At 44.3% G+C, this 12,388-nt stretch overlaps 1 protein-coding gene across 1 annotated transcript in view; it reads right to left on the bottom strand.

Moving 5' to 3' along the window:
* Nucleotides 1-12,388, bottom strand: part of HSD11B1 (hydroxysteroid 11-beta dehydrogenase 1) — a 66,767-nt gene that overhangs the window by 5,593 nt on the left and 48,786 nt on the right. Inside the window, exons 2-3 of the mRNA XM_075335635.1 lie at nt 9,164-9,294; nt 975-1,086 (exon numbers count right to left, since the gene is read on the bottom strand). Of these exons, the coding sequence (XP_075191750.1) occupies nt 975-1,086; nt 9,164-9,294 (243 nt within the window). The remainder of the gene's footprint in view (nt 1-974; nt 1,087-9,163; nt 9,295-12,388) is intronic.

Raw genomic sequence — 12,388 nt, 5'->3', positions numbered from 1 at the left:
AATGATGCTTGGGAATATTCATTTTTGTTACTGTTGTGTTGTTATACGTTTTGCACAGCTAGGACTTGTTCACACATTGCGTTTTTGCCACACAAAAAATAAATAGATGCGTCTTATAGTACTGGCAAAGTGATTGAGATTTCTGAAATCTCATGCACATACAGGTTAATTTTTCCTTGCAGATTTTAACTACTGTGTTTCGCTTAAAATAAGATCTACCCCTAAAATAAGCCCTAGCAGGATTTTTCAGGCTTTTTTAGTATGCTTAAAATAGAAGCCTACTCCAAAAATAAAGCCCTTTGTGGTTCAGTAAAGGAATGTCCAGACAGCTAAAAAAGTTAAAGAATACAGCAAGACACTTCATTAAAGAGAGAACACAGCCCCCAAAAGAAAGCAGACACCCCAAAGGAGATAAGGCAGCCTCAAAAGAAAGCGGAAAGCCCCCCTCCAAAGAAATCGAACTCGTCATACCCCGAACAACTACAGCTGTCAAGTGTCGAGGGTGGATGGGCTCTCCCACAGAGATCTTTGTCTTTGTCAGGTCCCTCGCTGTTCTACACACACACACACACACACACACACACACACACACATCGGGTCCCGGTATAACTCCTCTCTCACTAACTCGAGTGCGAGTGTTACTGCTTCTGGCCAGTAGGGGCATCAACCGCTGTGGAACACAGGGAGAGTGACTAGTGAGGAACGCAGGGGGAGTAATCGCTATGTCAGTTTCGACCACCAATCCATTGACTATGGAACACACCTTGGCCTCGTTTTCGACATAGATGTTTATCCCATTGGTGTGACCCCCAACCTGTTATACAGTTATGTTGTATACTATGGATATACCATAAACATATAAGATGCGATTAACTCTTTAATAAAAGACCTGTATAGATTGATTAGATTGGGAAGCTAAAGAGAATAACTGAATTCAGACATATCACTCGTTGGCTAGATATTATGGCTCTTACCAAATAAACGTTCTGCTTCATGCACCACATGCTTAGCAAACGTCATATTGTCCATACTTCCAGGGATGTAATAGGCAGAAGCTGCACCAAGTTTTGTACACTTTTCAATCACCTAAGAAAAAAAATGATAATGTATTGTACAATACTTGCTGAGTGTCAGAAAACCATTAGTGAGGCTCATGTTTTATGAATTATTTATGCCCTTTGCTTCATTTTTTAGCTTGTTTATCCATAACAATAGTTTTACAAATCAAAAGGATAAAGAAACTATAATGCGAGCTAGAAGACTCACTTCCAAACAGGGAAGCTGACGAGTCTTCCACGGAATAAGTAATAGTCACCTGTCCAGCAGGAGAGGACAGTCATGCACGGCAGTCTTTATGCATATCCTAATCAAAGGGAATCTTTCACCACATTGTTGCTACCATATCTGAAAGCAGCATGATGTAATGAAAGAGACCATAATTCCAATGATTTATCACATACTGCGCTGTGTGGTATATTTTTTAAATAAAATCACAGTTTTATCTGCTGTTGATCAACCAGTTTTTTTGAATACTGAGCTTTGTATAGCCCCAGACAACTGATTAAAATCTTTCTGTATGCACTATGCACAGGTAGAAAGCTGCCAATCAGTGGTAGGGGCGGCGTTATACAGAGCTCAGGAATATGGAGCGCTACATGGCAAGTTTACTAGTCCTCTAGTGCTATCAAAATATCATGCACTTTCAGTGCATTTTTCTACCTTGAGATGCAGATTTGGTACAGAAATGTCTGCAACCAAATACTCTGCGCACATCAACTAATCCAATAATCTCAGGTCAGTTCACCTGATGTCACAGTGAAGTGTGTGAAGTAGTTTGTTATCTTATAGGATATCTTGTCGAATACTTACATATAGCTTAGCATTGAGACCACCATCGATCCTGGTCAAGTATTCAATGATTTTGACTGTGAAACAACCCCATATCATCAGTCTTCCTCCGCTGAACTTGACAGTTCCGTAAATTTCTCAATTAATTAGCCATTTTTTCCTTGTTTGTTCCAGACTAGAGATGAGCGAACCGGTCCCGGTTCGGCTCGAGGCCGGTTCGCCGAACGGGGGTCCCGTTCGAGTTCGGTTCGTCGAACGTTCGACGAACCGAACTCGAACGTATAGGCTATAATGGGAGGCAATCACAAACACATAAAAATGCATGATAAATGTACACAAACAGTTAATAAACATTGCCATAACACTTACCGGTCCTCGCGATCCCTTCTGCACTCTGTCTCCTGCCGCTATTCCATCCGATGATCGCTGAATCCTCCCGGTGACCTGCACTGCCAGCAGAGATGCAGGACCTATTGTGACGTCAAAATAGCCATGTGACCAGTCACGTGGCTATTATCTCATTGGCTACAGACTGGTCACATGACTATGACACGTTATGTAGGACCTGCGAGTGCATCTCTCCGGTACACGGTGCACATATGTGTATCGCCGTGTACCGGCGACATGCTCTAGCACACGGTCGACTCCCCGTTCCGTTAGGGACCGGCTGACACAGCCGGTCATTAACGGAGATCACCGTTGCCATAGCAACGCAGTTAGCGGTGACGTCACCGCTAACCGCGGCTCCGAGAGCACCGTTGCTATGGTAACGCGTCTGTCAGCGTTACCGCTAGCAGCCAGCACTGATCACTCACGGAGTGAAGGCTGCACGCTGCTTCACGATTGTAGTGATGATTGTAGTGAGTATGAGGTTCCCCAGCCCCAAGTGATGAGCTGGTGAATCTCATCCTTCCTCACTACAATCGTCACTACTACTACACTAGAAAGAAAGAAGACAGAAGAGCAGGATCGTGGAGGGCTGACAGGGGGTAATAAAGATGGAGTCTCTAATGTGTCTGTGTATTTATTTCTATTAAAGTATTTTTTCTCTGTGTGGTGTTTTTTAACCCTTTATTGGAGATTCTTAATGGCCGGGTCAAACGTGCCTGACATTAAGAATCTCTGGCTTAATACTGGCTAGTAAAACAAAGCCAGTATTAACTCATGATTACCCAACAAGCCACCCGGCTCCAGGGCTGTTGGAAGAGTTGGATACAGCGCCAGATGATGGCGCTTCTATGAGAGCGCCATTTTCTGGGACGGCTGCGGACTGAAATCCGCAGCAGAGGCGCCCAGAAACCTCGGGCTAACCTGTGCTGCGGATTCCAATCCCCAGCTGCCTAGTTGTACCCAGCTGGACACAAAAATGGGGCGAAGCCCACGTCATTTGTTTTTTAATTATTTCATGAAATAAGTGAAATAATTAAAAAAAAAACGGGCTTCCCTATATTTTTGGTTCCCAGCCGGGTACAAATAGGCAACTGGGGGTTGGAGGCAGCCCGTGGCTGCCTGCTGTACCTGGCTAGCATACAAAAATATGGCGAAGCCCACGTCATTTTTTTGATGGGCAAAAAAATTCTGCATACAGTCCTGGATGGAGTATGCTGAGCCTTGTAGTTCTGCAGCTGCTGTCTGCTCTTCTCCATACAGACAGACAGCAGCTGCAGAACTACAAGGCTCAGCATACTCCATCCAGGACTGTATGCAGAAGTTTTTTGCCCCCTGAAAAAATTATGTGGGCTTCGCCATATTTTTGTATGCTAGCCAGGTACAGCAGGCAGGTACGGCTGCCCCCAACCCCCAGTTGCCTATTTGTACCCGGCTGGGAACCAAAAATAAAGGGAAGCCCTTTTTTTATTATTTCATGAATTTCATGAAATAATTAGAAAACAAATGACGTAGGCTTCGCCCCATTTTTGTGTCCAGCCAGGTACAACTAGGCAGCTGGGGATTGGAATCCGCACCACAGGTTGGCCTGAGCTTTCTGGGCCCCACTGCTGCGAATTGCAGTCTGCAGCCGCCTCAGAAAATGGCATTTTCATAGAAGCGCCATCTTCTGGCGCTGTATCCAACTCTTCCAGCACCTGCCTGCTATACCTGGCTAGCATACAAAAATATGGCGAAACTCACGTCCTTTTTTTGTAGTTTTGTGGCAAAAAAAATAAAAAATGCTTCCCTGGATTTTCCATTGCCAGTGAAGGTAACACCAAGCAGTGGGGGTTAGCAGCCAGTAGCTGCTTGGATTATCCTTAGCTAGCAATACAAAAAATGCAGCGGGAGCCCATATTTATTTTTTTTAATTATTTATATAAATAACTAAAAATAAAATGGGCTTCCCTGTATTTTGATTGCTGGACATCACAGTGCTGTAAAAATAAATCTTTAAAAAAATGACGTAGCGCTCCGCGCAGATAAAGCAGACAGCTATGGGTTGCCGCCCCCATCTGCCTGCCGTTACCTTGGTTGGCAATCAAAATACAGGGAAGCCCATTAATTTTTTCTATTTAAAAAATAGTTAAAAAAAAAAAATGACATTGGGTCCCCCCATTTTTGATAGCCAGCTAGGGTAAAGCAGATGGCTGTAGCCTGAAAACCACAGCTGGCAGCTTTACCGTGGTTGGGGATCCAATGTGGAGGTCCCCTCAGGCTCTTTTTTATAATTATTTTATAAATATTAATAATTACACAAAAAAAGTAGGGTCCCCTCCAAATTGGATCACCAGCCAAGGTAAAGCGGACAGCTGTGGTCTGGTATTCTCAGGGTGGGAAGGTCCATAGTTATTGGGCCTTCACAGCCTAAAAATAGCAGGCCGCAGGCACCCCAGACGTGGCGCATCCACTAGATGCGCCAATCCTGGCACTTCACCCCAGCTCATCCCGTGCCCTGGTGCAGTGGCAAACGGGGTAATAAATCGGGTTGATACTAGCTGTAAAGTCACCTGAGATCAAGCCCAGCAGTTTGTGATGTCATGGCGTCTATTAGATACCCAACATCATAAACTGTCAGTACTAGCAAAAACAAAACATCGACAAAAGAAATTTATTTGAAAAAACAGTCCCCAAAACATTTCCTCTTTCACCAATTTATTGTAAGAAAAAAAATAAAGGGGTCCCACGACGACTCTGGACCGTCTAGAATATGGGGGGGAGACACTCAGGGAACGTATCCCCCATTTTCTAGGAGTGCGGACCCTTCATGTGAGGAGTGTGGGTGCAATGAATCTGCACTCACTCTCCCCGGGTCCACAGCAGCAGAGTCCATGTCGTAATGGTTGCTACCAAAGCTGCAATGCCCTGCTCATGAGGTAAGGGCATGCCTAATCAGGAGAACTACTGTAGAGGAAGCTCTGCTCACTGGTATATAGGTGCTCAGAGGTAATAATAGATAAAATTAGTGAGTAACCTCGGCACTCTAAATCTCCCAGACTAAGTCAGTAAGTCACAATGGATAGTAATGCAAAATCACTCTTTATTGGTCCGTATTAAGAAAATTTTTTTTTTCATAAGCATATATGTTTTTGTCCAAAACAAGTTACAAATGACGTTTCGGCCTGAGCCTTCGTCAGATTGGACTTATCTGCATGTAATCATGAAAAATGACAATAATCAGTATCACATAAGAGTGAGAGAACAGTAACATAAACTCGAACAATGTAGAGGTACAATTGGGATGCAGCAAAAAAATTGCAACACAGCAAGAAATGAAACACATGATACAAATGTCATAATACAGTACAAGGACAATATAGTAATGACAAATATGGGGTCAGAGTAGACTTAGACAGCTCTGGTACGAAAGAGATGTCAATCATAAAGTAACATGTGCAGTAGGTGTAGAGCTACAGTATGCATGGCAGAGCTAATGGGTAGACCGACCATAGAAAAAGAACGGAGAAAAAGTGGAGAAAAAGTGGAGAATAAGTGGAGAATAAGTGGAGAATAAGTGGAGAATAAGTGGAGAATAAGTGGAGAATAAATGGAGAAAAAGTGGAGAAAAAGTGGAGAAAAAGTGGAGAAAAAGTGGAGAAAAAGTGGAGAAAAAGTGGAGAAAAAGTGGAGAAAAAGTGGAGAAAAAGTGGAGAAAAAGTGGAGAAAAAAATGGAGAATAAATGGAGAAAAAGTGGAGCACCCTTTGGTGCCTTTCATGTGGCACTAAGGGGTGCTTAGCTTTGTATTTTGCCAAAAAAATGAAAAAAAAAAATGACGTAGGGTTCCCCCTAGTTTTGTAGCCAGCTAGGGTAAAGCAGACGGCTGCAGCCTGCAGACCACAGCTGGCAACCTCACCTTGGCTGGTAATCCAAAACTGAGGGCATCCCACGCTGTTATTTTAAATTAAATAAATAATTTAAAAAAAAAAAAACACGTAGGGGTCCCCCAAAATTGGATCACCAGCCAAGGTAAAGCAGACAGCTGGGGCCTGATATTCTCAGACTAGGGAGGTCCATGGTTATTGGACTCTCCCAAGCCTAAAAATAGCAGGCCGCAGCCGCCCCAGAAGTGGCGCATCCATTAGATGCGCCAATCCTGGTGCTTCGCCCCAGCTCATCCCGCGCCCTGGTGCGGTGGCAAACGGGGTAATATATGGGGTTAATACCAGATGTGTAATGTCACCTGGCATCAAGCCCTGGGGTTGGTGAGGTCAGGCGTCTATCAGATACCCGACATCACCAACCCAGTCAGTAATAAAAAAAAATAGACGACAAACACATTTTTATTTGAAAAAACACTCCCCAAAACATTCCCTCTTTAACCAATTTATTAGAATGAAAAACAAATCCAGGTCTGGTGTAATCCAAGGGGTTGCCATGACGATCCACACTGTCCCAGTCAATGAAGAGCAGGATGTTCCCCATTGGCTGGGAGAGCAGTGCAGTGACCTGAGCTAACATCAATGGGTCAGCCCAGGTCACTGCAGGGGATGACAAGTGCTGCTGTCAGCGAGGTACATTACCTGCGATGATCTCCAGCACTGCCGACAGCCCCTGTCACTGAGTTCAATGACCGGCGCCTTCACACCAAGTATCGCGAGAGGTCCGTGACGTCACCGCTAGTCAGTCTCGGGTCGGAAGCGAGAGGTGATGTGACAAGCGGCGGCCATGGAGGACAGTGACAGCGCTGAGGTCGGGATGGCGGGACTTCATCACCGCAGGTAAGCCGAGCGGGGGGGGGGGGATGTGTGTGTGTGTGTGTGTGTATGTATGTGTACGTGTGTGTGTGTGTATATGTGTACATGCCGCGGGCAGGAGGGGGCGGAGTGAGCTGAGCGGGAAGTGTGGGCTTCCTGCACGTAACTAAGATAAACATCGGGTTACTAACCAAAGTGCTTTGCTTGGATACCCGATGTTTATCTTGGTTACCAGCTTGTGGCAGGCTGCCAGCGATGGCTCCTGCACACTGTAGCTGTAAAAAGCCCTGCTTTTTGCTGCTAGAACCGTTCTCGAACGTATCTAGAACTATCGAGCTTTTGCAAAAAGCTCGAGTTCTAGTTCGATCTCGAACAGCCCCCAAAATCACTCGAGCTTAGAACTGGAGAACCTCGAACCACGAACCGCGCTCAACTCTATTCCAGACGCATTTGTACCTATCAGAGTCTATTCTATTGACTTTCATCTAATTGCTCCAAATCACCCGTTTCCAATCTTCTACTGACCACTTTTTGTACTTCAAATTCGAACCAATGTTTCTTATGATGATATTAAAGTCAAGGCCTCTTCACCTTTTTTCGGGCCACCATTGCAGACTTCTAATGTGCGTCGCACAGTGCTTGCATGGACATCTGTGATTTCACTATTATGAAGTAAACGAGCCACCTTCACTGCCGTGTTTGTCTCTCCAGAACTGATAGACCTTGTGATGAGCCAACTTATTGACTCCGATATTTTGCCTGGACATCTACCTCTTGGCTTTTGAATGAATGGACTGGCTTCATTTTGTATTCTTTCAACAGTCATGGCACTCACATGCAGTTTGTCAATTTTCTTGGCAGAAAGACTGCTATCTATGAGTTGGGTGAGACCCCCCAATACTAATCTGTAACTGAAAGTGAATAAACACAAACACCGAAAAAGTCCTTTATTTGAAATAAAATTAAAAAAACACCCTCTTTCACCACTTTACTAACCTTAAATACACCCCTGCAGTTACGACGTAATCCACAAGAGGTCCCTCGACGATCCCAGCTCTGCTACATCTGAATTCATAGTGAACGCCATAGAACATGACTGCCGCTGTGAGCTTCAGGCAGAGATTGAGTGAGCCGGGCAATCAGCGGGGACGTCACTCAGGTGATTTGCGGTCACAGCTGGAGGTTCCCACGGCTCTTCATCTGTAACCGCAGGTAAACGGACTTCAGAGTACTTTATTAAATGCAGTGACCCCACCTCACGTAAAAAAAAAAACTGCATAGGGTCCCTTTTATTTTGATACACAGGAAAGATAAGCACACTATTGGGTGCTGCAGCCCATAGCCATATGTTTTATCTGTGCTGGGCTCCATAATATGGGAACCCTACAACAATTTATTTATTTTTACACTTCATTATAGACATACACATCGCGTCAGTGATTCCAAGAAGTCAGACACGCTGTCACACAGGGTGGGGGCGTGGTCTGACTGCAACCAGTCACAGATGCCGAGACTGCCGTTGGGCGGGGGAAGCAGTGCATATGCATCAGGGATAAAGAGCGGCCCTGGAAGTAGTGTTACAGCCACGCAGAGACTGGTAAGTATAACATGCCTGCTCTAATCCCCCTAGCCCTTTTTACCACCATTTTAAAGCGAATGGTTCAGGTCACCATAAACTTATATGGGGATCAGTGTCCAGGCAGATATCCAGGATTGATATTGGTCTTTTAATTTTGGGGGTTATTTTTAAGTGACTGCAGAATTGTCACTTTAGCCCGGACAACCCTTTTAAACCATAGATATTCAGAAATTTAGTTGTGTTGGACCCAAATATCTGCGGATTCATCCATCACTAAATACTAGTGAAATCTATACTAAAAAAATAACTGAACTCCTTTCACCCCCCCATCATTTTACCGTATTCCACAAAAATTATGTTTCTCAAAAGAATTGTTGTAAAGGATGAAACCGCAATAACTTAAAAACAAAAAAATACTCAAGGGAATGGGATAAGAATGATTAGTGTGAAGTACTTTCTTTTTGATACGTTTTTCTCCATGATTCTGTTTGTTGCCACTTGTTAGAAACTTCTATTTTATCATTAGCCCAAATAATTTTGATATCTATGTTTGATAACTAGTTTGAAGGAAATTAGTGTAAAGAACAAACAGCATAATGGTGTTACCGTACCTTCTTGAGTTTCTCTTCAGTCCGGGCAGTTATTAATACATGTGATCCCATCTTTGCCAGGTGATATGCCATCTGTTCTCCAATGCCAGAACTTGCACCAGTGACGATCACTCGTTTTCCTTTAAGCATCTCTATAAAGATACAGAATCAAAACAGGTTAATATTTTTAAACCGCATCTGCTAACGTGTGCTAGCTTCTTCAGATAAAATAGGTTGTGAGCAAATTAAGAGACTCAGGTAATATCCGGGCCTCCAAACTTTGTCAAATAGAAGGTTACCTATATTAAATGTAATACTTTAATTTATGGTAAAAGGCTGTAATCAATGGCAGTCCGAAACATTCAGTATTATTAACACCCGATGGTGATGAAAATTATTGCAGAAACCTACTCCAGGTGATAGCATGTACATGGATTGTTTTCGGCATTTTTCTTAATTAAAAAGTGTTCCTGACTTTTTTTTTTTAGAAGATCCATTAAAAAAACTTTTTTTATCAGTTTTTCACTATAGCCAACTTAATCTGCTCCTTGCAATATATATATATATATATATATATATATATATATATATATATATATATATATACACACAGTACAGGCCATAAGTTTGGACACACCTTCTCATTCAAAGACTTTTCTTTCTTTTCATGACTCTGAAAATTGTTGATTCACATTGAAGGCATCAAAACTATGAATTAACACGTGTGGAATGAAATACTTAACAAAAAAGTGTGAATCAATAATTTTTAACATTTTTATATTTATTTTGAAAAACAAAATGGTCAATTGTGAAATTCTAAGCATTATCAGCTTATTACAAAATGAAATCAAAAAGTTTTCAAGTCAAAACTTAATTCTAGGTGATGTTACATTTGCACATAGGACCCTTTGTTCGAAAGAAGCTTCTGAACTCTCTTGTCCATTGAATTTGTCAGTTTTTGGATGGTTTGTGCTTCAATTGTTTTCCATGTAGACAGAATACCCTCCCAGAGCTGTTGCTTAGATGTGAACTGCCTCCCACCATCATAGACACTCTTTTTGATGATGCTCCAGAGGTTCTCAATGGGGTTGAGGTCAGGGGAAGATGGTGGCCACACCATAAGTTTGTCCTCTTTTATGCCCATAGCAGCCAGAGATGCAGATGTTTATTTGCAGCATGAGACGGTGCATTATCATGCATGAAAATGATCTTGCTGCGGAATGCACGGTTCTTCCTCCTGAACCATGGCAGGAAGTGCTGTTTTAGAAACTCCACATAGAATATGGAGTTCATCTTTACCCCTTCAGGGATCCTAAAGGGGCCGACAATCCCTCTCCCCATGATTCCAGCCCAAAACATTACTCCACCTCCTCCTTGTTGGCGGGAATGGGAACGGTGGTCATGTGACCGCAATTGTGTGCTATGTATGTTCCCTGCCATGCCCACTTGATGAAGATGCCCACTAGCCGGATACGCCCATTCCATACACTTGTGTTGACTGAGGCTGCACCCACTTATCGGGTTCTGGCTGGGAACACACATAGCGCATAATTGCATTCACTTGACCACCGTTCCCAGAGCAGAAACCGGCGAGTCCTCACAGTGCATACGCTGGGAGGTTTCATAAGTCTGCAGTCACATAGAGTGACTGTAGACTTATCACTTTAGCGCAGACAACCCCCTTTAAACCATAGATATTCATAAATTAGTTATGGGTAATAATGAGAAATTACAAGTATTGAACACTGTCACAAACCACCGGGGGGGTCACTCAGAAATCCCCCGCGCTGGCTACCAGTACGTCACAATCGGGGGGTAACAAGTGGGGGTCACCCCTCCTTTATACCTCCCGACCGACAGAGCACGTGATGCGCTCTCTAGCGCCCCTCTTATAGTCAGGCCAATTATGGAATTGCCCGACAATAAGCAAGGAGGCCGCTATACTACTTACGCCGATTATTGAAGGGTCCCCGGTGAGAGTAAGGTACATATTCCCCCGACCTCCGCGGGCGGAATATATAAAATCTCCCCGAATCTCACTGGCCTCCCCACAATAATCCTTGGCACAATTCGCTGCCACCAACCGATTTACGGTAACTATTAGCCGAACACACAGACGTGGGATTCAAGATCGAGATAACAGAACAGCCCAAGATTAATTATATAATTTAATCAGCCTAAAGCACACTAGAACTACAATATATACAATAGGGAATCTACAGAATATACAGTTATGTCAGAGTACAGTTACAATCAAAGCATGGGTTACAAACAGGCGTACACAGTTCCAGCAGTTACCTTGTTGCGTCTGGCCACAGGGGGGCGCTGTAGACCAGGTTTCCAGGAACTCCCTCACAGGTCTTTCCCAACCAGGCCCCCGAGCAGAAGAACACTGGAAAATGGCCGAAGTAGGGTTATCAACCTGGGCAATCCAGGTCCCCTCCTACCTTAGTGACCTCACAGGGAAGCACTGCTCCACCCCTGGCTGGAGTTATGGACAAAATCCACAACATGGAATATGGCCATAACTTGGCCTGGGAGCGTCGTAGGCGGACGCCAATGCTCTCATTGTGACAGTTATGAATTTAGCTACAGAACGAGGGGACTCATGACCTGTCTGCCAGTTCCCCATTGGCTGATATCACGCCTGGGGCATTTCCCAATGTCCTGCTCCCATAAAAAGGGTGTGCCGGCATCGTCCACATGCGGAGACACCATTTTTATGGTTGCCATATTTATCGGAAATATGGCTTGCGAGATATGAACCATTTTTTACTGGAGTCGTTCTGTCTGGCTATTTCCATAGCCTTGCTAACTAGCTAGCAGCCCCCACTACAGGGTCACGGCAGGGAGTCATCCTGTGTCCATTGTCCCTAAGCCACCTAATTTCCATATCACAGGACATGGCCATGGGATTTGTTGCTAAACCAGTTGTGTGAAGGAAAGGGGGGGTGACACCAGGAGAGGGCTTCCTGACATACTTGAATATCATGATTTATCGTCATATCTCCGGATTTACCTCACACCTCCCCCCTTTTGAGGGCGCTAGGGGGCAGCACACTCCGGTGTTCCCCCGTGCGCCCGTCCGCGACCTCTCCTTGTCGGGACAGCCCGTCTGCGTTACCGTGGTCACGGCCCCTTTTGTGGCGAAGGGTGAAGTTGTATTGCTGGAGCGCAAGGCTCCATCGCAACAATCGCCCATTCGTCCCAGAGACGGTGTGCAACCAGCTGAGGGGATTGTGGTCC

Source organism: Anomaloglossus baeobatrachus, chromosome 2, assembly GCF_048569485.1.
Source record: "Anomaloglossus baeobatrachus isolate aAnoBae1 chromosome 2, aAnoBae1.hap1, whole genome shotgun sequence".
Lineage (NCBI taxonomy): Eukaryota > Metazoa > Chordata > Amphibia > Anura > Aromobatidae > Anomaloglossus > Anomaloglossus baeobatrachus.
This window is presented reverse-complemented; position numbering and strand designations above follow the sequence as displayed.